This window comes from Herpailurus yagouaroundi, unplaced genomic scaffold, assembly GCF_014898765.1.
Source record: "Herpailurus yagouaroundi ecotype Mexico unplaced genomic scaffold, PumYag 166, whole genome shotgun sequence".
Classification (NCBI taxonomy): domain Eukaryota; kingdom Metazoa; phylum Chordata; class Mammalia; order Carnivora; family Felidae; genus Herpailurus; species Herpailurus yagouaroundi.
The window spans coordinates 35806221-35832241 of NW_024412407.1; the positions used below are offsets into that span (position 1 = coordinate 35806221).

Genomic DNA, 26021 nt, shown 5'->3' on the forward strand with positions numbered 1-26021 from the left:
AAAAGTGCCTCTGTCTCTCGGAAAAATCCAGAAAAGTCTATGTAGGTGCGTCCACAGGGTTCTGTAGGCTCCAGAGCTCAGCTACCATCCCCAGCGGGAGCTTGTTGTACCCATGGCAGGGGGGTGGGGTGCAGAGAGGAGGAGTTCCCCAGATAACCTCACCCCCAACTTCTCCGGTTCTAAAATTTTAAAGACCAGCGGGAAATAAACGTTTCCTTGATCATCGTGAGGGATAGAAAACGACCCAGCGGGGGTTGATTCTCCAAGTAAGCCGGGACGGTCACACCGTTTTAAAATTGAGACATTACTGCCACCTGTTGACTAATTATTGACAATTTACCCCAGCCATCAAGCCCAGCAGGGGTGGGCGCTTCTTTTAAAATGTGGGCAGCGGGCACTGGGCACTGCTGAAAGGGAAGAAGATACTTATGCCGAAGCTTGTCGACGGAGGGTAACTGTATGCTAAGGCCCTTTGTGAAAATGTTCCATTGTCCTGAGACAAATGACAAAATGTATTTTGTTCCACTGAGGGGAAGGTTTTGTCAAAATGCTTCTTCGTTATGTGTTTTCTCCCCCCAGAGGGCCTTATACTTTGAAAACTATTTTTGCATGCAGCTACCAGATCTTTCCATCCACCCTAAGAGGTAGGGAGGGTGGGACACCCCAATGTACAGATGGAAACAGAGGCCCAGAGAGGTGAGCCGACTTACCTCCAGGAGTGTGGCAGTCTCAACCCCTGTGTAGGGCTCCTTGGCACAGAGGATCGGGAGTTTGGGCAGCGAGCTTATTATTAGGCAGTGGAGCCAGAAAACCTGTCCTGTCACCCTTTGCTGCCATTCTTTTACTTCCTGCTCGGTCTTGAGAAAAGCAGGGCAATTATTATTGAATATCAATAAGTGGGGAAACTGAGGCACAGCTGCGTGCCCTCCCTCAGCCCACATTACCAGCGGGGAGGAGATGGACCACCAGACACACAAAGAAGGGGAAGATCTTGCTGTGGGAGAGAAGAATCCCCAAATCCTACCTTCATGCTCTCTGTGCTGTCCCATGTTAGAAAGGGACCTAGCCCTTGAATGACTGGGACCGTGAAGCTCTGGTATCGCCTGACCCTCCAAGCGGGCCGTAGGTGGGCTCTGTTCATTTTCCTCCTTCTCTACCACTCCAAAGAGTGCTCTCCAAGACGACTTTTTCTTGCCCAGGTTTGTGGCCTGCTCAGGGGATGGGGAAGTTCTCCAAGCCCATGACACTTGTGTCCACGAGTCGTTTGCTGGCCAACTCCCCAGTCCTCTCTGGGACAAACTTCTTGTTCTCGGCGGCCTTGGGGAGGAGGCAGCCGGCGGGTTCTTGAAGACGTGGTGTTTGGCATAGAACGCCAGGATTTTGAATTCTAAGCTGTTTGGGTCGTCATCGTCCAGGGGGATCTCCTCCAGGTCCCAGGCACTGGTGGCGCACATGGCGACCCTGCAACAACAAAGTCCACATGTGTCCTGTGACCTGTGGGCGAGCTACTCTCTGTAGGTCCGGAGAGGTGGGTGGAGTGCCGCGAACATTCCTCGAGCACCTGTTCTGTCCAGAGGCAGGGAGGCATTGGATGCGGAAAACGCAGGGTTCTTTCTGAAAGCACAGCCTCAGAGACAAGAGAGAGAGAAGGCACAGAGACAGCTCCACACGAAGAGTGGGCGAGGAGCCAGATCAGAGGTGCAGGTAGCCAGTGAGGGGAGGGGGGATGGTGGGGGTGGGGAACACCTGCCCAGAGAGGGCAAGCGAAGCCTCTAGGACACATAGAGAGGGTTTACGCGGGTGGGTGGGTATGGGGGCTAAGAACAGGGTGGGCAGAGGGCAGACCGTGGTGGAGTTTAGGATGTGTTTGCAGAGTGGCGAGAGGGCTGACAGACACACGTAGGCGCTTTGTGAGCAGCTGGGGTTGAGGGATAGAGGGACAGTAAGTGAAATGACAGTGGGGCCAACTATGGGGGCCTTTGAACCTGCGGCTAAAAGCTCTGCCTTTTCTCACTCTGATCAGTCAGTACTTCCCAAAAGGAGCCTGAGACCTGAGACCTCAGAAGGCAGTCAAAGGACTTCCTGGGGAGGGTAGTTGGGCAAAGGGGGAGGCTAACTCAGGAGGGAAATAACTGGGGTCTCTGACCCTTCCCATCCTCTCTTCCTTCTTCCTTTACCGTCTCCACTGGCTTGCATAGGTCTGCTTCTACCTCCTGCCATCTTGGGATCCCAGGTAAGACCCGGGGGCGCCTGGGTGGCTCAGTCAGTTAAGCTTCTGACTCTTGGTTTCGGCTCAGGTCATGATCTCATGGTTCGTGAGTTCGAGCCCTGCCTCGGAGCCTTCTTGGGATTCTCTCCCTCTCTCTCTGCCCCTCCCCCGCTAGAGCATGCACTCTTGCATGAGCGCGTGCTCTCTCTCTCTCTCTCTCTCGCTCTCAAAATAAATCAATAAATAAACTTAAAAATGTCTCATTTGAGGGGCGCCTGGGTGGCGCAGTCGGTTAGGCGTCCGACTTCAGCCAGGTCACGATCTCGCGGTCCGTGGGTTCGAGCCCCGCGTCGGGCTCTGGGCTGACAGCTCAGAGCCTGGAGCCTGCTTCCGATTCTGTGTCTCCCTCTCTCTCTGCCCCACCCCTGTTCATGCTCTGTCTCTCTCTGTCCCAAAAATAAATAAACGTTCAAAAAAAGAAAATTTTAAAAAAATGTCTCATTTGAAAAAAATCCTGCTATTTTTACAGCTTTGAAGAGCACTGATGGAGGCAGCAGAGAGCTTTTCAAAGTTTTGGTGGGAGAGTGATATAGTCACTGGCAGGTTTTGGGAAGATCAATCCGAGCACTAAGATGATGGAATGGAAGGATTTCATCTTTATTTCTGAATGAATAACTGGACATGTATAATAAAATGATTTTCTTCAATTAAAGCTTTCATGAAATATCACCTTTTTTGGTTTCCTGCTAGGAAATAATTTCATTTTTAAAAAAATGTTTATTTTCGAGACAGAGAGAGAGAGAGAGTGCTCCTGTGCATGAGCAGGGGGAGGGGCAGAGAGAGAGGGGAAGAGAGACTCTCAAGCAGGCTCCGCACTGTGAGCAAGGAGCCTGACACGGGGCTCAAACTCACAAACTGTGAGATCATGACATGAGCCGAAATCAAGAGTCAGACACTTAACAGACTGAGCCTCCCAGGCGCCCCTAGGAAATCATTTCTTTTTTTGCAAATAATATACTCTGTTTTCTTCTGTTAGATGTTAAGGACTACATTTTCCATTTTGTTCCTGATGCCGGAAAGTGCTGTCCTCCCATCTCATTGGATTACAATTTCATAGGCAGTGGCTGTACTAGAAAACGGCACGGGCTTCTCACTCTGACAATCTGGAGATTTAAGCTTAACTCCTGGCCTTCCAACTGACTAGCTGTGTGACCTGGGACAGGTTACTTCACTTCTCTGAACCTGAATTTCATGTAAGTAAATTAAAAATAAGAAATCATCTTGCAGGGATATTGTGAGGCTATAAGATAATGTATGAGAAGTCCCACCAGAATCTGACTCAAAAATGGTGGCTATAATTTTTTTGTCTAGTACAACTGTTATTCCCCAGGCCCTCTGACTCTGTTCTTGAGGTGGCTTTTAATCATGTTCCCTTCCCTCCATGGTCCTACTTTGGCATGGAAGCTGGTGATAATAAGTAAGCTGTGGTGATATTCACGGGATCCACCGGCCTATCTATTCCTCCTTTTCTCTCCACTATTTCCTCTTCTAGCGAGACGAACTCACAAAGAAATGGGACCCTAACTGCAGACAGGGTTTGAGGCAGTGAGACAGGGTACAAATAAATTGTCTGGAGGCTGATGGTTGGGGCTGGCTCAGCTTCTAACGTGCAATGTTCTTGGACAAGTCACTTAATTTCTTTGGTCCTTCGTTGCCTCATCCAATATTCTCTACTTTTCCCAAAGGTTCTACTGTTTGAAGGAGGTGTAGTGGCTGAAATATCTTCCCTGCCTGCCTGCCAGTGCTTCCTGTTTCCACTTTTGTTCCCTCTCTTTTATTTGTGAGAGGCTGGTACAGAAGCCATTCATCTGAGGAAAGGCCCCTTGGCCTGAGAGAGCAATGGCCCCTGTCTGGGTGAGTTCTGACAGAAGCGAGGCTGGGAGGGGCTGCAGGGGGCTGTGCCAGAACATCAAGGTGCACATGGAGGGGACAGAAATGGATTTCCCAGGGTGGCCAAGGAAGACTTGCTAGATCTGAACTGCCTCCTACATACACAGGCGTAGTTACACGACTTCTGAGCTCCACACACCTGCCTCAGGTAACTGAACATGAGTAAAGCTTGAGAGCTGTGGCGTGAGGTAGGGGTCAGAACCACTATGCTTCCTCCTCCCTTATGTTTCCTCATATCCCTGTCCTACTCCAGGCTTTGACAATCTTTCTTCCCTCACCATCTCCCAAATTCACAGTCACGTGATGCACCACAGTGAAACTTTTGCTGTCTGGAGTCACTTCAACAACTCCACAACGCACATGCTCCTTTCTGCTGCTTCTCCACCTTTGCCTCCCCCTGCCCCCCATATTCCCGCCCTCCCCCGCCACATGGTCTCAAAGGTCAACTGTTTGCCTCTTCCTGGTGCGGTGTTAGCCACCCCCCCCCCCCAAGTAGGATCCTTTCCCAAGTTTGTCTAGATGTACTCTTTCCTCCTCAACAGAATATAAACCCCATGAGGGCAGGCATGTCTGTGTGCTCTTTTGTCTCAGGCCCATGCCCAGTGCCTACAATAAAGCCTGGAGCAAAAAGGCACTTGACAATGGCTTGTGGAATGTTTTTTCCTATTTGGAGACAGACTGGGTTCAAATCCTGGCTCTGCCACTAGCAGTCATGTGACTTGCCTCCATGCCTCAGTTTCTCATGTTTAAAATGGGTGTGATGACAGTACCTATTTCATGCCATTTTGGAGATTAAATTAGTTAATATTTGTAAAGCATTTAGAATAGAACTTAAGTGTTTGAACAAGTGCCTGGATAAGTCTTTCATTAACGAATATTTATTTACTTTGGGCAGTGCTGCTTTAGTTAAGCTCCAAGGGGGTTTCAGATGGCATGGGGAGAGTGCGGCATTTGCAGTGAGGAAGAGAGATTGGAAAACTGCTTTTTCACTTATTGGTAAAGGGTCTGAAGCGAATCACTAACCTCTCTGAGGTGTTGTTCTCCTATTTATAAAATATGACTCATAGTATCTAACTCATTGACCATGTAGGAGGACTAAATTACAAAGTGAAAATCCTTAAAACAAGCGGTGGTCCGTACAGAGTAGTGGTTTACATGCTGGCTTCTTGATTTAGAGAACCTAGGTCACATGCTGGGTCTTCTGCTTATGAGCTGTGTGACTGGGCGCATTTCTTAATTTATTTGTGCCTCCATTTTCCCATCTGCAAAATGGGGATAAAAAAAAAAACCCTGTTAGGGGCTGACTGGGTGGCTCAGTTGGTTGAGTGTCTGACTCTGGATTTCAGTTTGGGTCATGATGTCACAGTGGTCATGAGGTGAGGCCTGGAGCGGAGTTGAGCTCTGCACTGGGCACGGAGCTTACAGAAGATTCTCTTTGTGCCCCTTTCCCTTCTCGCGGTCTCGCTCTCAAAAAACAAAAACAAAATAACGAAACAAACAAACCCGCTTTGTCAAGTTTGTATGTGGATACAAAGAATTAGTGTGTGTAAGTCACTTAAAATAGTGCATGGTAGATGATAAATGCGCAAGAAATATTGGCATTATTATTTATTACAATTATATTTTTTCATAGGTTACCTTTTTGTAAATAAATATTAGTGTTTATAAAAGCAACCTCATCAAATGCAGCAATTAAGAAAACTAGTGACATACAAATATTTGGCTTAGCACAAAAGCCACCCTTTTATACACATATATATGTATATGGTGTGTGTGTGTGTGTGTGTGTGTGTGTGTGTGTGTGTATAAAGTATATATTCTATAAGATATGAAGACTGGAACCTGGCTGGCTTTCCCAGCACCAAGCACCATGCCTGACACACGTAAGTTCTCCATGAATATTTGATGAATGAATAAAAAATGATTATAGAACTTCCAGATAAAATACAGGACATACTATTAAATTTGAAGTTCAGATAAGCAAATATTTTTTAGTATAAATATGTCCCAAATATTGTATGGAACATACTTATACTTAAAACAAAGTATTTGTTGTTTATCTGAAATGCAAACTAAATTGGACGTCTCGCATTAAAAAAAATTTTTTTTTTTGATGTTTATTTACTTTTGAGAGAGAGAGAGAGACAGAGCATGAGTGAAGGAGGAACAGAGAGAGAGGGAGACACAGAATCCGAAGCAGGATCCAGGCTCTGGGCTGTCAGCACAGAGCCCGACGCGGGGCTTGAACCTACGAACCATGAGATCATGGCCAAGTCAGACACTTGACCAACTGAGCCACCCAGGCACCCCTGGATGTCATGCAGTTTTATGCAAATCTGGCAACCGTATGCATGTAAGATGTTGAGAACTGAGTAAAAGTAAGTGACTGAGATGGACCAAGGGAGAGAGTGAGCAGCCTGAGAGGAGCAGGAGAATAAGCCAGAAAGAGTGAGTCAAGAGCAGGATAGGTGGTCAGAACTGGGAGAGCCCACTTGGTGTGGCAGGAGGTGAGCTCAGGCAACAGCCCAGAGCTGGACTGTGTCCGGAGAGAAGTGATCAGGTTTTAAAATGGAAGCTTCCTTTTGAATTGGGCCGCTCAGGATGGCTCTGGGCAGGGAAGGCACTCAGGTCCTGCGGGAGCTATGTCCTGGGTGGGAGAGTGAGTCCTCTCCTCAAGCCATACTATGCTTCTGAAGAAACCTGCACGTAAGTTAAAAAACCCCAAACCTTTCTAACGTAGTGGGACGGCTTTAAAATTGTGTGTGCATGTGCACGCGAGCGTGCGTGCGTGTGTGTGTGTGTGTGGCACTGATTGAGAGAAGTGGGGTCTGACCTCTTTACGAAAAGAGTTTGCTAGATGCTGACTCAGGAGCAAGATCAGAAAAGGGGAAAATTACTGAGGTCAAGATGGTGCACCCAGTCTTCCCACGTGAAAGAAGAGATTTTTGTCGTGTTACAAGCTAGAAAGGAACGGAGCCCTTGGCCCAGCCAAAGGGCAAGTCTGAAAATGAGAGAGAAGCCGAAAGCATCACAGAGCTCAGGTACTGGCCCGGATGAGGCAGCCCTACGGTGGGGGGGTATGGGAGGTGGGGAGTGGGTAGGTGCTGTGACCAGCGCCCGCAAAGCACTGGGCTAAAATAAAACGGTGGAGACATGAAAGTGTCAGTTCAGACACGTTAAATGCATTTGACAAGCGTAGGGTCTTGCCCTCTACTGATCCTCATTGTAAATGAAGGGAAAGCCGTTAACTTTATAGCTAAGGCTTGTTTTAAAGCAGGATTGCTTAGTGTATCACCTGTTGGGTCCCTTCTGCTCTCAGCTATTCCTGTGGAAAGTAAAAGCCCAACTTTTTATTTATCTATTTTATTTTTTTTTCAATATATGAAATTTATTGTCAAATTGGTTTCCATACAACACCCAGTGCTCATCCCAAAAGGTGCCCTCCTCAATATCCATCACCCACCCTCCCTTCCCTGCCACCCCCCATCAACCCTCAGTTTATTCTCAGTTTTTAAGAGTCTCTTATGCTTTGGCTCTCTCCCACTCTAACCTCTTTTTTTTTCTTCCCCCTTCCCCTCCCCCATGGGTTTCTGTTAAGTTTCTCAGGATCCGCATAAGAGAGAAAATATATGGTATCTGTCTTTCTCTGTATGAAAAGCCCAACTTTTGAATTTATGGAAACTCACACCATAAATATTCTGCATGTCGCCGAAAGAAAGCCCTGGGTGCCCCCTCCCCCCACCCGGGGCTGGTTCAGAGCCTGGACTGGGGGATCGGCTACACGGTAGGACCCGTGAGGCTTATTCTAACTCAGTGACTCAGGATCCTCAGCCCTGCTGGTCCACCCTCGGTCTATATCCACTCTCCTTATCCATAACAAACCACGGCAAGCCTACTTTCACAAGCAAGGTCCGAGAGCGTTGGCCTCTCTTCCCTCTCTTACGGGTCCTCCCTCCCCTCTCCCCTCCTAAATGGCCAAAGTCCCCCGGTGTCCCCTCTCCCTTTGGGAGCCGCTGCCCAGAGGGCTGTGTGGGCGGCACTGTATGTGCAGCTGGGAAGTCCGAAACTTCGGGAAGGTCCTCAGCTCTCATCACCAGACGGACACGCTTCTGGGGATTTTTAGCGGTGGATTCACTGCTGAGGCTGGATGTCACTTCCCTCCCCGTGTCAGGTAACGGACAAGCACGCGTGCCTCGTGGTTCCGCACGGAGGCTGCCGTGACTGGTGGCCGAAGCGAGCCCGACAGCGTTGAGCTCAGTTTGCCGCGTGCGGGTCTGCACGGTGCCAAGGCCAAGGCCGTGGAGGGCTCAGCCCACGAGCCCACTTCCACCAGCTCTGGATGTACAGATGAGGCCCGGGAGTCACGCGCGCCTGTACACAGACACTCATCCCCCAGGGGGTTCCCAGACCTAACTGTCGGCTGAATTTTGTCTGGTTGCCTCGAGCCTTCCCTTCGCACCCTGTGGCCCCTGTGCCCTTCAGAGGCTGTCTTTTCCTTCCTCCCCGAACTCCAGACAGTTTTATACCTCCATGCCTCTCCCCTGTTTGCCATCTCCGAGGAGGAGGACACGTTTTGCAATCCTAATGGTGAAATGAGCTAAAAATATCTTCACTTCCCACAACAGAAGGGAACCTGAGAGACAGAGCCTTAGAGCACTTCAGTTATACAAAAGGACTGAGGCTCTAACAGGGCAGGGGGTGGGGGTGGGGGTGGGCTCCGACAGGAGGGAGCTTTCTAGAAGGGAGGGAGAGGGATTTCCCATTTTACCTGGGCCTTGCCAGTGAGGGTCTGCCAGCGCTAGACCGCGTTCCCACAAGGTGCCCAGGACCCTGGGCGCAAACCCGGGGATTCCGGTCCTCAGCCCCCTCCCTGCTCTAGGAGACAGCACCTCCGTGGGCTCTTGGCCCCTGACCGGCTGTCACGCCATCACACACCTTGTCCTACAATGAGAGAGGACTGCATAGTGTTACACGTGATCCAGCCAGTTACATATGCGTTACTGAGCTATTTCAAACCTTCTACAGCAAAGGAGAAATGAAAGAGAAACCTAATTCATCTTTTTCTCTCCTTTTTCTGGAAACCCCAACAAACTAGATTCTTCGCTGTCATTTGGCTTCCGAGTTTACAACTTTTTAAGAAACCCAGCAAACCTCTCCCCTGGTTGGATTTGCCTCCTTAGCAAACCCAGGACTGAAAACCCAGACTGGGTCCTCCTGGGAACACTGGTGCCCCCTGGTGTTACCTGGGAACGCAGCTGTCAGTGGTTTTTCCTGCTTCAGGTCAGGTAGGCAGCAAGGTATTTCTGTACCTGAGTCTCTCTCCACAAAACTTAAGAGGAAACGTTCACCCAGTCTTCTTGGCTTCTCATTTAGGGAGGCTCATGTGATCCAAGATCCCATCTGGCTGTAGCTGCTTCAGGTTTGGGACTAGTAAGGCTGAAGTGAGGCTTACGGAAGGACTACACTTCCTGGTTAAGCCCTGCCCCCAGCTTTTTAACTGAAGGAGGGGTTGACCTTTGCCCATGCAATTAGACTAAAAGTAGTTCTACCTCCTTTATCAAAAACTCTCACTGCCCTTTGGGGCAATTAGGTGGGTGTTTTCCTGATAGTTCTGCAAGTTCTTTACATTTCATCAGGTTAGCAAATGTTTACTGACCACCTAATATGTACGTGACAGCTATTGTAATGCATTTAATCTTAACGACACTGAGAAGCAGGTGTTATGATTCCCATTTTACAGATGAGGAAACAGGCTCAGGGAAACACGCTGTATTTTGCTAATGGTCCCTGTCAGTTGAGCTGAGATCCGAACCCTGGCTCTCCTAGCCTCACACTGTATCATGTTACTTCTCCTCTGTGACTCAAAGATTATATTTCAAATGGAACCACTGGCAAGGCTTTAAAAACTGACTCTAACCCCAGCCATAGAAGCCACAAAAGCTCATTTTCCCCCACAATTTTATTTTATTACTATTTTTTCAATATTTATTTACTTTGAGAGATGAGTACAGAGAGAGAGAGAGGGGCAGAGAGAGAGAGAGAGAGAGAGAGAGAGAGAGAGAGGCAGAGGATCCAAAGCAGGCTCCATGCAGAGCCCGATGCAGGGCTCAAACCCATGAACCATCAGATCATGACCTGAGCCAAAGCCTGATGCTTAACCAACTGAGCCACCCAGGCGCCGCTCCCCCCCCCCTTTTTTTCACATTTTAAAGATAGAATTCCCTATGTATATGAAAGAAGACAGTTAAATATGATTTCACATTCTATCCAGATTCTTAACTGAAAGAGACATTTATGGCCATATGTGTGATCTTGAAACCTTGAGAGCTGGCCAGTAAAACAAGAAGATGAAGGAAGTGTGAGGTGGGGAAAGAGGAATTAAGGCTAATTTCATAAAAGTGAAGGAAGAATTGGCCGTTTAGATGTTAGGCAAACAGGTCCATGAGAAACAAATGGACGGTGGTTATGGGAAAGTTAGTTCTATGGTGACAAAGTGAATTTTAACCAGAAAACTAATGTTTATTGCACGTAACGTGTGCTAGTCTAGCCAACTTAAGGAGTATTAAAATATTAAGAATGGTTTTTCTTTTTTTTTCTTTTGAGAGAGGGAGAGAGAGTGCACATGCGAGCAGAAAGTGGGACAGAGGGGGAGAGAGAGAGAGAGAGAGAGAGAGTCCCAAGCAGGCTCTATGCTCAGCGTGATGCCGGGCTCCATCCCAGGACCCTGGGATCATGACTTGAGCCAAAATCAAGAGTTGGACGTTCAAACAACTGAGCCACCCAGGAGCCCCTAGAATGGTTTTTCTTAAAACAAACAAACAAACAAACAAACTTGGTCTTTTTTTTTTTAAGAATAGTCATTTGAAACAGTTCAAGAATCAACAATTGCATACCACCAATAACTAAGTCACATGTTACAGACTACAGTTGTTATTGGCGTTCAGAGTTACATAACTGAATGACACTGGCTTCAGAAATGACTTAGAATCCCACAAGGTCTTGGCAAGGTTAAGTACAAACACAAGGAAGGGGCAACTGGCACAAGGAGACAGGCTCATTGAGGACAGAGAGCGTCCGTTAATCATTCAACCTGGCAACTCCCATAACAAGCTAGCACATAAAGGGATGGGACTCAAAACTTGTTACATATGAAAAAAAAAAAAAAAACCAACCCAACCCACATTTCTCCCGATTCTAAAAAAAACACAGCGTTGTAGAACACTTGTAAAATGTAAAATAGCATAGATAAAATAAAGACCATCATGATCCAGTCATTCAGTGATCAATGTTATTAAAAATGTGGCTTATTTCCTTCCCTCTATGATAATAACCTCTAGCTACCTCCCAAGCGTCTGCCTGGCCCTCTGCCCTTCCCTTTCTCACTGCTTCCAACTACGCACTTCTCCGAAGGCACCCTTGCAGCTGCCTGGACAAAATGACCTCTACCCTAAATAATCATATCCAACCGGACAAGAAGTGGATGGTCTACCACCCAAGTTGGGCCAATTCAATTCCGTCTGCCTGAAATTTGGAATTGTGTTACAGAGAGTCTAGCTACCTCCACTGGGTGTTTCATTTGGGAGGTCGTGTTTGGGTCCTGTGCAGCAGAGGAGAAAAAGCTGGCAGGCAGAAAAAGTGAGGAAGGAACTAATCAGGAGAGAACTGGGGAGAAATAAGGAGAGAAGCAATAAGCAATAACTGAGAGCTCTCCACTGGCCACCTGGAGGCTGGGAGACTCCTCCCCCTTTTTTTTTTTTTTTTTTTTTTTTTTTTACTCAGCTGATTTGAGTGTTTCTTTCAACCAGAAGGATTCCTGAACAAACACAATGTACATAGTTTTACATAGTTAAGAGGTTATCATAGTTTTGCGGCTTGCTTTTTTTTTTTTAAGTCGGCTCCACACCCACCTTGGGGCTTGACCTCACTCATGACCCTGAGATCAAGAGCCCCATGCTCTACCAACTGAGCCGGCCAGGCGCCCCTATGACTTGCTTTTTGCACTTAACATCTATCATAAAGTTATCTCCCTACCAACAAACGTATTTTGTAAATAGAATATTCAAGTTTTACTTATTTATTTTGAGAGAGAGAGAGAAAGTGAGAGAGAGAGAAAACACGAGCAGGGGAGGGGCAGAGAAAGGGAGAGAGAGAGAATCCCAAGCTGGCTCTGATGTGGTGCTCGAGCCCACGAACCGTGAGATCGTGACCTAAGCCCAAATCCAGAGTCAGACACTTAACCGACTGAGCCACCCAGGCGCCCTGTAAAGAGAATTTTTAATGGCTGTGTAAGTCCAGTGAATGGAAGCACTAAGATTATTCAACCAGGCATTTTTAAGATGTCTATTTTCACTGTTATAAATAATGTTGCAGAGTATAGTTTGCCCATATTTTTTGGCAAACTGTATCTTTGCCCATATTTTGTATTGTTTATTGAGGAATGACTCCTAAGAGTTGAATTATTGGCAATGGATATTTTTGAAATTGTTATTTTTATTCTCAGTTTGCATTAATTTTGGATTCTGGAATTTATTTAAATTATTGTGGGAAATATGTCCAAGGGAAAAATCCCTAAGTGTTTGGATGTATGAATAAAAAGCTCATCATCGTGGGCACCTGGGTGGCTCAGTCGGTTAAGCATGCAACCCTTGGTTTTGGCTCAGGTCGTGATCTCATGGCTCATGAGTTCGAGCCCCACATTGGTCTCCATGCTGACAGCACGGAGCCTGCCTGGGATTCTCTTTCTCCTTCTCTATCTGACCCTCCTCTCTCTGTCTCTCAAAATAAATAAACTTAAAACATTTTTTTTAAATAAATAAAAGTGGAAAAAAATAGCTCATCCTCAGGAAAACTTTGGGGGTTTTGCACATCTTTGTAAGTGAGTATAGAGTGACTATCAAATAAGAGTTGAAAGTCCAGATGTGCAGATTTTAGAGTGGATAACATACTCCTCTGGGGCTCTGACTCTCATTCTTAATTCAATCTCAATGATGAAACTGAATGAAATATGTCTCCTTTGTTAAACTCATGCCTATTTTATTATTTTTGGTGATCCTGTAAATGGGATATTGCAAATGGGATTGTTTTTTTCATTTTCTTTTTTCAATAGTTAATGTTAGTATGTAGAAATGCAACCGATTTTTGTATATTGAGTTTTGTATCTGTAACTTTATTGAATTCCTTTATTAGGTCTAACAGGTTTTTGTTTGTGTAAGTTTATTTATTTTGGGAGAGAGAGCATGTGAGAAAGGGAGGGGCAGAGAGAGAGGTAGAGAGAATGCCAAGCAGGCTTTGCACTGTCAGCAGAGCCTGATAAGGGGCTCGAACTCATGAACCATGAGATCAAGACCTGAGCTGAGATTAAAAGTCAGACATCCAACTGACTGAGCCACCCAGGTACCCCTCTAACGGGCTGTGTGTGTGAGTGTGTGTGTGTGTGTGTGTGTGTGTGTGTGTGTGTGTAGTCTTTAGGGTTATACTATGTCATCTACAAACAGGGGCAATTTTTACTTCCTCTTTTCTTATTTGGCTACCTTTGATTTTTTCTTCTTCTTGCCTAATTGCTCTGGCTAGGACTTTGAGTATCATGTTGAATAGAGTGGCTAGGGTGGGTATCCTTGTCTTATTCCTGATCTTCGGGGAAAAGCTTTCAGTTTTCACCACTGAGTATGATGTTAGCTGTGGGTTTGTCATATTTGTCCTTTATAATGTTGAGGCATGTTCCTTATGGACCCAGTCAAGTTGAGAGTTTTCATCGTGAGAGAAATCGAATCTTGTCCGATGTTTTCGCTTCATCTACTGCGATGATTGTACACTTTTTGTCTTTCATTTCGCCTGGTGCGTCACATTGATTTGTGGATGTTGAACCCTTTTGGCATCCCTGGAAGAAATCCTACTTGGTCATAGTGTATTGATTCTTTAAATGCATTTGTGGATTTGTTTTGCTAATATTTTTTTGAGGGTTTTTGCATCTACGTTCATCAGGAATATTGGCCTTTAGTCTTCTTTTCTTGTAGTGTCCTTGTCTGCTTTTGGTATTAGGGTAATGTTGGTATTATAAAATGAGTTTGGAAGTGTCTCCTTGTCTTCCCTTTTTTGGGAGACTGAGAAGGATTGGTATCAATTCTTCTTTAAATGTTTAGTACAATTTACCAGTGAAGCCATCTTCATTATCTTGGCTGGGAGGTTTTTGAGTACTGACTCAATCTCTCTAAGAATGGCTATGGGTTGGGGCGCCTGGGTGGCTCAGTCAGTTGAGCGTCCGACTTTGGCTCAGGTCATGATCTTGCGGTTAGTGAGTTCAAGCCCCGCGTCGAGCTCTGTGCTGACAGCTCATGAGCCTGGAGCCTGCTTCTGATTCTGTGTTCCCCCTCTCTCTCCGCCCCACCCCTGCTGTACTCTCTCTCTCTCTCTCTCTCTCTCTTTCAAAAATGAATAAACATTAAAAAAAAATTTAAAAAAGAATGGCTATTGGTTGTCCCCCAAACCTTTGTGATTACCCATGCTCTGTTCTTAGTGGCTCCCAGAACTTGAAGGTGTGCCAAAACCTGTCAGTGTCTCAAAGGGGAGAATCATAGTTTGCATCTAGATTGGACGCCAAACCCTCTGGCAGCAGCTGGGAAAGTATATAATTAGGGCCCTTCCAGTAGAAACTGGGAGATGGGCTTTTTTGCCTGCCTCCCTCTACACTGGACCTAAGTATATGTCTGCGAAGGTGGGTTGTTGGCTATAGTTCTATGGGATTTGTGAGTGCAAGGCCTGTTGGCTTTCAGAACCAAGTGATCTGGAGGCCTGTCCTTGGGTGGCATCTGCAAAAGCTAGGGTGCCAGCCATGTGTGCAAGTTCCTTCCAGAGAGATACTGGTGATTTGGAGTGGGCTAAAGGAGAAGGCAGAGGCAAGCCGTGTTAGCTATCAGAGGGGGGTGACTTGGCAGCCCAGCCCTCAGGCAGCAGCCTTAAAAGTTGGGGCCCTAGATGTGTTGACAAGACCCTTCCAAGGAGACGCCAACAACTTGGTTTTATTATTGGAGCCGGTAGGAGAGAGAAGGCTGGGGAAGTGCCCACCGGCTCTTTCAGGCTCCAGGAAGGATTGCAGTTCGCACTTAGATGTGTGCTAATTAGAAGCAAGACCCTCAGGCAGCAGATAGTAAAGTGTGCACTCACTTTCCTGGGCGAGACTCAGAGATGAGAATTTGTGCCTGTTCCCTCTGCTCTGAGCCCCAGGGCATAGACACAGCAAGTACTTGCACGTCTGTTAACAACTGCTTCTTTGTTTGCTATAGTTGTGTAGATGTATTGTTGTTCTGTTCAGATGCTATGTAAGCCCCAAGTTCTAGCCACCCTTTTGAGTTACTCATCACTGAATTTCTCCCATGTGTATGTAAGCTATATGTGTGAATAAACTTGGCTTTGCTTTTCTGTTGTTAATCTGCCTTTGTCTAATTTACAGGGTCCCAGTGGAAGTACCCAAGAGGCCAAAGAAAGGGTTTTTTTTCCTTCCTGTACACCTGCAAGGAGATCCTGTAAGTTGGGGTTAAAATGTCTGAGTGAAGACAAACCAAAAGAATTGAGGTGGTGTTTTGGGGGTCTTGCTATGACTAGAGGGAAGATGGATGGTGCTTTTGGAACAGAGATCACATGGCACAGAAGCAGAGTATAGTTGTGACAGCACGTTTACAGTACCGTGGCTTTTGCTAAACACTCCTGATAAACAAGGAGAACTTCGGGGCGCCTGGGTGGCTCAGTCGGTTAAGCATCCGACTTCAGCTCAGGTCACGATCTCACGGTCCATGAGTTCAAGCCCCGCATCGGGCTCTGGGCTGATGGCTCAGAGCCTGGAGCCTGCTTCAGATTCTGTGTCTCCCTCTCTCTCTGCCCCTCCCCCGTTCATGCTCTGTCTCTCTCTGTCTCAAAAATAAATAAAAAACGTTAAAAAAAAAAAAAAAAACCAAGGAGAACCTCATACTTGATGCTAATGTCATCGCTCAAGTCAAAGGAGGCAATGGTGATAAATTTTGCTTACGCTTGACTCTTGCACTTGGCAGACAGGAACTGGTTAGTCTCCTAGAAGCAATGGGAACCCTGGGAGAAAGAATTAATGTTGACCCTAGTGTAGAATTTGTGATCATGAAGATAGAATTCTGGCCTAGCCAAACATTGCCTTGTAGGCTAAAGAGAGGCAGGTTTTCATGGCCACAGGCTCCCACAGGCGTAAGGATGACATCTGTAATTTACCCAGACTTTATCAATGATTCCCTCAGCTATGGAATAGGTACTTGTTGTTATAACCATGTTACAGATGAGGATTTTGAGGGCACAGGGAAACTGAGAAAAAGTGCCTCGTGTAACCCAACCAGTGTGGCAATGTCGGGATTTGAGGGAGCCTAGACCACCAGGCTTCAGAGTTCAGGAAACGAACCACCGAAATTGACTGTCTTCTTAATACTTATTGTGTGGATCTATCCCTGATCATCGATGCTTTTCAATCATCTTTTTGATTTTCTGGACTCACTTTTACTGCTGTTGAGCTTGGTATACAGAACAAGAAGATTGGTGTAGATGAAAACACGGAGGTTTTGAAGTGGATGAAAAGGTATTCTTGGATATGCTTTCAATGGAATGCTGGAACCTTTGGACATTATTTGATTTTACAGATGTGTGCGTCTTTGCTTGCTTCTGATGGGGTTATTTTACAACTCTGTAGAGACAAAAGCTGACTTACAGGAGACTGATAGTAATACAAAGTGTTCCTTCCATTAAAATGCAGATGGGCTCCTGTGGAATGGGGTTGTTAATTGTCCTGTGGATATTGACCTGTTTTTCCAGTTTGCCTCTATTTGTCAATTTATTCCAGCATTAAAAAAAAATTTTTTTTTTATGTTGATTTTTGAGAGAGAGAGGGAGAGAACATGAGTGGGGAGGGGCAGAGAGAGGGAGACACAGAATCCAAAGCAGGTTCCAGGCTTTGAGCTGTCAGCACAGAGCCCGATGCGGGGCTTGGACCCATGAACCATGAGATCAGGACATGAGCCAAAGTCAGACGCTTAACTGACTGAGCCACCTAGGAGCCCCTGTTCCGGCATTTCTTAACTGACTATAAATGCGTGGCAGTTTAAGTTCTCCTTTGAACTGGTTGTAGTATTATACCAGTCCCACCATCCATTAATGAGGTAAATAAAATATTTGACACATATTCTTTTGTATTATGTGGAAGTTGAAGAAAGATTCTCTATGACCACATTCTAGCCAGGCTCCTCTGAGCCCTTTTTTTGACTAGGCCTCAACCTTGGCCTATAAAGACTTGAGTGAAACACTAACATAATTGCCAACAGCATATGGCCACATCCCTACAATGACCTTAGCTAGGCCCCCTTAAAGTGCCTGCCCGAGAAAACTCAAGGATCACAAAAGAACTTAGTTTGTTCGAGACAGCACCTGAGCCCCGGGCCCCTGTCTGCCAGTGTCTGTGGGAGGGCAGGAGCCTAACAGACCCAGATGGTTCCACATGGACTAGACCTCCTTTCTTGTAATTTTTCACTCTGTTCTGCTCTCTGGGTCTCTACTCCATCCTCCCTTTAAAATACACATTCACCCTGTGCAAATCCAAGCTTAGTTCAGTTCACGGTGGACTCTTCTCCCTATTGCAATAGTACATTACTATTTAAAACCTCCTTACCACTTTACCTAGGGCCCAGCTTTGTTTATTTTACCTTTGAAAAAATTATCTCCTAACGTTGGTTAAAATCACTTAATTCTCTGCACTTCATGTTCCTTTCAGATTCCTCTTTAATTGTCTAATTGATTGAGAGGCATTGGGATAGAGGTCTCAAGTTTCTGGTATTGGTTGTTTTTAATGGCTTAGTTAATAGCTCATTTACAAATAATATAGTACCATAAGGGCTCAGGCTGTGTAGGCAAAGAGTTTGGAGCTGAATCCTGATTCTGCCTCTTATTGGGTAAGTAGAAGGGAATGATCTGGAGAAGGAAGCAAAGGGAAGACATTTGATTTTGAGGTCAAAAGGAAGTCCTTACATGAGCTCTCACTTTAAAAGAACACACAGAGGGGCCTCTGGGAGGCTCAGTCAGTTAAGCGACCAACCGACTCTTGATTTCAGCTCAGGTCATGATCTCACAGATCAAGTTTGAGCCCTACATTGGGCTCTATGCTGACAGTGCAGAGCCTGCTTGGGATTCTCTGTCTCCCGCTCTCTCTTGCCCTCCTTGCTCTCTCTCTCTCTTTCTAGAGACAAATTAACATTAATGGGGCGCCTGGGTGGCTCAGTCAGTTGGGCGTCCGACTTCGGCTCAGGTCATGATCTTGCGGTTCGTGACTTCGAGCCCCGCGTCGGGCTCTGGGCTGACGGCTCAGAGCCTGGAGCCTGCTCTGGATTCTGTGTCTCCCTCTCTCTCTGCCCCTCCCCTACTTGTGCTCTGTCTCTCTCTGCCTATCAAAAATTAAAAAAAAGTAAAAAAAAAAAAAAAAAAGATGAACACATATAAAAGGTGTCCAAAAGAGGTGTTAAAAAGTTATTCTGTCACTTGTTAAAATGATAAGGTAGACGAAATTCAGGACTAGGTACTGAGGTTCTGCAGTAGGGCAGGGACATTGGGCTTAGCTCTTAATTTAACAACAGGCAAAGTGGGACTTCCTAGTGGAAGGGGTCAGTGGATAGAAAATTGCCAAGAAGAAGAATCACGAATAAGGGGGAACCTGGCTAACCCGACCTGATAGGGTTCCTGCTGGAGGCAGGTCAGGGCGGCCAGACGTCCCCTGGGGGATGGCAGGGAAGGAAGAATCTGGTCAGATATCAAGGGGGATCTTCTATCAAGGGTGGGAGATTCTGGCTAAACTGACCTGAAAGGATTCTTGCTACAACTGGACTCTGGGAGAGCATACCCGAGGATGGGGCCCTCAACGGGCTCAGAGGAGCCTGGCTGAATGAAGTTCAGGCGAGAAGAGAGTCTTTGTCAGTGGCTAGGACAGAGGGCAAATACAAAAGAGGGGAACTGGCCTGGAGTGAGGGTCAGTCTCTGCTGAGGTTCTTGAAAATATTAATGACAGAAGAAAGGATTTTTTTTTTTTTTTTTTAAGATTCATTTCCAACAACAGAAGGGAGAAAGAAGACTGAACCACTCCGGTTCAATTGGACTTCTCTCTTCTCTTACCAAGGAAAACAGTCTCAGTTGGAAGGGTCTGAGGCAAGTTGAAGTTTTCAGTCAAGAGGAGATGACAGAGGTGTGTTCAACAGGGCAGGGAGACGCAGGGCCAGTGTTGAGTGGAGCCTGATGCCTGGAGATGATTTGTGTAGTTTTCAGGGAGCTGGCATGCCTCCCAAAGCTTCACCTGTGGTAATTTCCTGCCAAATCCTACACCGCGTTAGTAAAAGGGTGATTTGTGAGCTGTTAGAATGGGGGCTTCCGCGTGTTCGCTGAGAGGCCATCAGGGCAGACTCATCCCATCTCCCACGGGGCAGGGGGGTGTCTTTGATGAAGTGCACGTTTGCTCCAGCACGGTTTTTGACAAAGATGCTCGTGAGACGCATGTGAACAAGTTGGAGAATTGCAGTCTCGATGACGTAATTGCAAAACTTTCTGGATATGTTTATACTCATTTATACTTAGAGCGTGTGCTGATGGAATGAAGGGCCTGACCTCTCTGGGTTGTTTTCCTTTTTTTAAAAAAAGCTTATTTATTTTTTGAGAGAGATACAGTGTGAGTGGAGGAGGGGCAGAGAGAGGGAGACAGAGACAGAGAGAATCCCAAGCATGCTCCACACTGTCAGCACAGAGCCCCACGTAGGACTCTAACCCAGGAACCACGAGAACATGATCTCAGCCAAAATCAAGAGTCAGACACTCAACCTACTGAGCCACCCATGTGCCCCCAGATCGTTTTCTTTTTCATCTCCTTTCTTCCCTAAGTGTCTGAGCTTGGGCAGATCGCTAAACTTCTCTGGCCTTTCAACATTATGTAAAAAAATGCCTCAATCTATGTATGACTACATGAATAATTCGTTCATGTATGCCTAGAGGGATATAATTTACCTCTGAGTTCTGTCCTTGATTCTGTTTGACATTTTTTGTGATTGACTTAGATAATGGCAAGTTTCTAGATGATGCAAAGAGGTGGGAAAGCATATGAATGAGTTCTGGCCCCAGAATCGAACAATCTTGGATATGAACCTTGGGTCTGTCACTTCCCGATTGGATATTGAGCAAGTCTCTTAACTTCACTAGCTTTGATTTTCTTTTCCCTTAAATGAGAACGATAGTAACAACAACAACAATCACAAAAGACTTCGTGTAAAGACAAAACTACTATAGAAGATACTACATGAAACACATTTAGTTAATGAATCCTCCACTAACCATTAGCTGTTCATGTTATATTATTACTAAGCTGAGAACAGGAACGTTGGATAACATATCATGTTTCAGAATTACTGTAGGGTGAAACCAGGAGCTACTACCGAGAATCGAAAAGGCTTATGAACAATCCGGCATCTGGGATTCACTAATCCACTGCATGCGAACAGAATGGGAATGACCTGGTTTAAGAGCAGCTCCTGTCAAAAGCCTTTTAGGGGCTTTAGGTGACTGCTAGCTCAGAATGAATTGATGTGGCATGGCATCCAAGAAAGCGGATGTCTTCGGCTGGGTGAATGGGAGGGCAAAAGAAGCTACAGTTGAACAGTATTCTCACCCTAGTAAGGGACAGCATGCCCACAGAGCTGTGCTCAGTTCTGCCCTTGTGTTTTTAACAAATGTTTATTTATTTATTGAGAGAGAGAGCACGAATGGGGGCAGAGCAGAGAGAGAGAGAGAGAGAGAGAGAGAGAGAGAGAGAGAGGGAGGGAGAGGGAGAATCCTAAGCAGGCTCCACGCTGCCAGAGCAGAGCCCAGTGCGGGGCTCGATCCCACGAACTGGGAGATCTTTACCTGGGCCCAAATCAAGAGTTGGATGCTCATCCGGCTGAGCCACCCGGGTGCCCTGCTCGTCTGTTTTTTACTGAAGAAGTAAGGTAGGAAGCTAGACTACCTGAGTTCAAATCCTTGCTCAATGAACTCGGGCAAGATATTTGATCTCTCTGTGCCTCCGTTTTCTCATCTGTAAAATGGGAATAATAAAACTTGTACTTATCTCATAGGGCTGCTGTGAGGAGTCCATGGGATGTAAAAGTAAATATGTCATGCTTCCAAAGGTGTCTGGCTCATAGTAACTGCCAGTCTAAGAAGGACATTGTCAGTGTCCCAACATGACACGGTCAGAATGGTGAGGGGTGCAGAATCAGTGTGACAGGCAGAATAGTGAATGGATTATCCTCCTCTTATCCCCTCACCTCCTGTCCCAAACACATATGCCACTCCCTTGATATAGGCAGGGCTTCACAGGTTTGGACTCTTGCCTAAATTGGAATGCTCAAACTCACACCCTATCAGGTCTCTAGCACCAGACATTAGAGATCATTTAGTTTAGGGCCCTCATTTAAAATATGCTCAAGGTCAAGTAGGAAGTTGAGAGCCGAGGTCCTCAAGCCCATGTCCTCTGCTTGTTTCACTCCCCACCTGCCTCCTTCCCTCCATCTGCTTGTCAAAGTCTGGCAAGCCCCAGCTCAACTCCCACCTCTTCTTAGAAGTCTTTTTTCAGATCCCCCAAGGTGAACTGGTCTACACTTTCCCCATAGCTACACCATGGCAAGCTCTGAACATTTTTTATCATACTTACCAGACTTCTTGGTATTAGAGTTCACCATCCATGCTTCTGTCTTCGCCCGGTTTGCCTGAAGAACAAAGACACAATTTACTCACTTCGCATGTGCACTGTGCTCTGCTTACATCAAGGCCATCATGAAACGCTCATTGACTTGATTATTAAGGTTGTGTAATGTGGACCATTTATCCTAGAAGAGAGAACATTTAGCAGAATGGAACTGGGCCTCATGGGGAGGAAGGATTAGATTTAGCTACCCTGTTCCAGAGAACAGAACTAGAGCAAGCAGTAGAAGTCACCAGGGGGCAGATCTGATCTGTTTGGTTGGAGAGAATCCTTCACAGGACAGGCATTTATTTATTTATTTATTTATTTATTTATTTATTTATTTATTTATTTAAGTTTATTCATTTTGAGAGAGAGAGAGAGAGAGAGAGAGAGAGAGAGAGAGAGAGAGAGAGAATGCACTGGGGAGGGGCAGAGAGAGAGGGAGAGAGAGAATCCCAAGCAGGAATCCCAAGAGAGCCCGGCAGGGGGCTCGATCTCATGAAACAGGAGATCATGAGCTGAGCTGAAACCAAGAGCTGGACACTTAACCGACTGAGCCACCCATGTGCCCCATGACAATCCTTGAATAAGGAGATGGGTGTCTCCTGAGAAGTGAGATTCCATCAGTGAAATTGTTCAAGCAGAAGCGTCATGACCAACGTCGGGGATGAGGAAGACAGGAATATAGGATACATCCCTGAGATTCCCCGTTGGCTGTGTTTCAACATCATAAAGATCTTGGTGCCATGTTAGGGTTCACGTGTAGTCACAGACACAGTATTATGAGGGGTGCACTAACAGGTTTGAGACCGAGTCCGGCAGACCTGGGCCCCGGTACAGCTGGGTCTCAGCTTGGCTCTCACCAGTCCAGTGTGCAGAAGGGACGGTACCTCCACAAAAAGCCAGCCCCTTTCCCCACTCCCTGTGTTGCTTGCCATATCCCCTCCCTCACCTTTCCCCGTTCTGCTCATTTCTGTCCTGTGCACCTGCAAGGTCAGCTTCATGCTGAATTTTACTACAGTGAAAAGTCCTGAGTGTCTCACGGTTGTGTGCTGAAACCTCTCAGCTTAGCCTCGGGGTGTAGTGTTATATTCAAACCTTTTCGAGCATTTCCACATAAAGGCCCTGAATCCATCTTTCCTAGGCTCTTGGCCTTGGAGCTATAGTTTTTCTATTTCTTCTGGCCATTCCATTCCATTTTCAAAGTATGGGTCTAGCTATTACTTTTCTGGCTGGGTCCCAGGTAGACTTTTGTAAGCTTCCAGCCACAACCTTTCCATTTTCATGGGCTTGTCACCATCAAGTAGGTACCCCTCTGGTATTGCTCTCAGGATCCCGTTTTCCCCATTTTGGGGGCTCCCGTCTAAGACTTCTCCCCAACCGCTGCATACCCAGGTATTGATTGTGATCTCCCATTGACCCCTCTCCCCCAAGGTCTACCTAGTTTTCTTTACAACACAGTTTGGCTTCCTACCCACGGCCCTGAGTTCCTCTGGCATCTGGCCTTGTTCGTAAGGTTCTCGCTCAGAGGGTTAAGGTCAGTAGAATATCCACCATTCATCAGCCTGATACGTTTGCAATCTCCAAAGTATCTACCTTCATAACGTTCATTTCTAGGTAATATCAAACTTAAGAGTGGGTTCTAGGGGCGCCTGGGTGGCGCGGTCGGTTAAGCGTCCGACTTCAGCCAGGTCACGATCTCGCGGTCCGTGAGTTCGAGCCCCGAGTCAGGCTCTGGGCTGATGGCTCAGAGCCTGGAGCCTGTTTCCGATTCTGTGTCTCCCTCTCTCTCTGCCCCTCCCCCATTCATGCTCTGTCTCTCTCTGTCCCAAAAATAAATAAACGTTGAAAAAAAAAATTAAAAAAAAAAAAAAGAAAAAAAAAGAGTGGGTTCTATTTCAAAATTTCATTTGTTTTTTTATTTTAATATTTTTATTTATTATTTATTTATTTATTTATTTATTTATTTAGAGAGCATGTAAACACGGGGAGGGGCAGAGGGAGAGAGAGAGAGAGAGAGAGAGAGAGAGAGAATCCCAAACAGGCTCCCTGCTCAGTGTGAAGCCGGATGTGGGGCTTCATCTGATGACCCTGGGATTATGACCTGAGCCAAAATCAAGAGTCAGATGCTCAACCCAGGTGCCTCTCAAAATTTCATGTGTAAAGAACTTGTTTAGAACTCACATTTTTTCCTTGCCGCAATGTTCTTCATGGTGGTTAGTTTTGCCAGGCCAGTCCAGGAGAACCCATCTAACCTTCAGGATTAGGCTGGACCGCCAGGACCACAGAATGATTAGGAGTAATAATAGGTGAACAGAATACAGTCATGGAATAGAACAGTGTTTCTATGGGGAAATATTTTCAGAGTTCTAACTAAGAATGCTGGGATTCCTTTAACTGCCTACAGTTTGCACCCTTAGTAAAAGAAAACAAAGCCACTACAATTTAGGGAGGGGTTACTCTGCACCAGGTGGGGTAAACTCATTATGTGAGTTATATGGTTTCATCCTCATGTCAACACTGATGGAGAGTGGTGTCGGTACTGCTATTAATCCACCTTTTGAAGATGAGGGAATGGAGGCCAAAAGAACTGATCTCAGTGACTTTGGACAGGGATTCTGGTAAAATAAAATCTGGTGAGTGCTAGGAAAGGCACAGGGATTCCAGAGGACGGAAGGGGTGAGAAGAGAATCAGGTGGGGCGACAGAGGGAATAAAGGTTGGGTCAGGGCTGGGGAAGGTGGAGGCAAGTGGCTGTGGACATGACAGGCAGATTGGCTCCGTGTAGGATGGTTATAGACAATATATATTCTCTTCCCCTGTGACGTGTCTTTGGCAGACCCTGTTGGAAGGTGCTTGAAACAACAGAGAATAGCCACGGTCTGCCTATGAGAAGGAAGAGTGGCAATAGGTAGTTTCAGTCCTGGAGGAGATCCAGCATGATGTGGGGGAGCCCTTCAAGGCCCCAGCTGTTCATTGCCCCCTGTGCCCGTGTGCCTATGACTTTGTGCCCTCCCTTCAAGACTAGGATGCTCTGCCTTGTCCTTCGATTCTGGGCTAAGTTGTGTACCTTGCTTCAACCCTTACAATATGAAAGTCAGGACTGAAGCCCAGGCTTGGGGCACTTTTGTCCATTAGAGCTTGCTTTCTCGTACACACTGCATAGTAGCCATGACGACATGTCCAGGCCCGCCTGATGAGGCTGAGAGATACATGGAATGGAGTCCCAGCTGACCCAGAGGGATCCTGCCTTGATCAGCTAAACCCCACACATGAGCGAGGCCAGCTAAGATCAACAGAGCCACCTGGTCTATATCAGCTGAACCTTGCAGACTTCTGAAAAATAAGTGGTTTTTTTAAATTAAACAAATCAAACTTTTAATTTTGAAATCCATGTAGATTTACATGCACTTGTAAGAAATAAAGATCCCATAAAAAAAAAAGATCCCATGCACCCTTTATCCAGTTTTCCTCAATGGTAACATCATGCAAAATTATAGTACAGTGTCATAACCAGGATAGTGACATTGGTAGAGTCAAGATACAAAATACTTGCATCAGCATAAGGATCCCTCATGTTGCTATTTATGACTACATTCCCTTCCCTCTTGCTCCCACCCTCTCCGTAACCCCTGGAAACCCCCAATCTATCCTCTGTTTCTATTATTTTGTCATTTCAAGGATGTTATATGAATGAAATCATATAGGATGTAACCATTTGGAATTGGCTTTTTTTTTTTCCACTGCATAATTCACTGGAGATATATACCTATGTTATCACATCTGTCAATAGTTTATTACCTTTTACTGCTGAGTAAAGTGTTCCAAGGTATGGATGTACTACATTTGTTTAACCCTTCATCCATTGAAGGACATCTGGGTTGTTTCTAGTTTGGAGCTGTCATGAATAAAGCTGCTACAAACATCGGTGTACTATTTTTGTGTAAATGTAAGTCTTCATGTCTCTGAGATAAATGCTCAGGTGCTCAATTTCTGGGTCATAATGGCAGTTGCATGATTAGTTAAAAAAAAAAAAAAGACCCTGCCAAATCCTACCCTTTTACATTACCACCAGCAATGTATTGGTGACCCATTTTCTCTGCATCTT

General features: G+C 46.0%; 1 protein-coding gene and 1 long non-coding RNA gene across 4 annotated transcripts in view; one reads left to right on the forward strand and one right to left on the reverse strand.

Annotated features, from left to right (window-relative positions):
- BCL2L14 (BCL2 like 14) overlaps positions 1–24213 on the reverse strand; it is a 37561-nt gene extending 13348 nt beyond the window's left edge. Inside the window, exons 1-3 of one of the 3 annotated variants that reach the window (XM_040488906.1) lie at positions 24099–24213; positions 21882–21936; positions 1025–1461 (exon numbers count right to left, since the gene is read on the reverse strand). In XM_040488906.1, coding sequence (XP_040344840.1) covers positions 1025–1454 — 430 coding nt within the window. In that variant the 5' untranslated portion in view covers positions 1455–1461; positions 21882–21936; positions 24099–24213. Of the gene's footprint in view, positions 1–1024; positions 1462–9402; positions 9604–20200; positions 20410–21881; positions 21937–24098 lie in introns of those variants that run through there. The other 2 variants (XM_040488905.1, XM_040488907.1) reach the window with 2 other exon arrangements.
- A 96-nt stretch (positions 24214–24309) lies between these two features.
- Positions 24310–25627, forward strand: LOC121038923 (uncharacterized). Its single transcript, XR_005794570.1, has 2 exons — positions 24310–24550; positions 24753–25627. It is a non-coding gene; the product is annotated as an uncharacterized LOC121038923 (long non-coding RNA).
- The last annotated feature ends 394 nt before the right edge of the window (positions 25628–26021 follow it).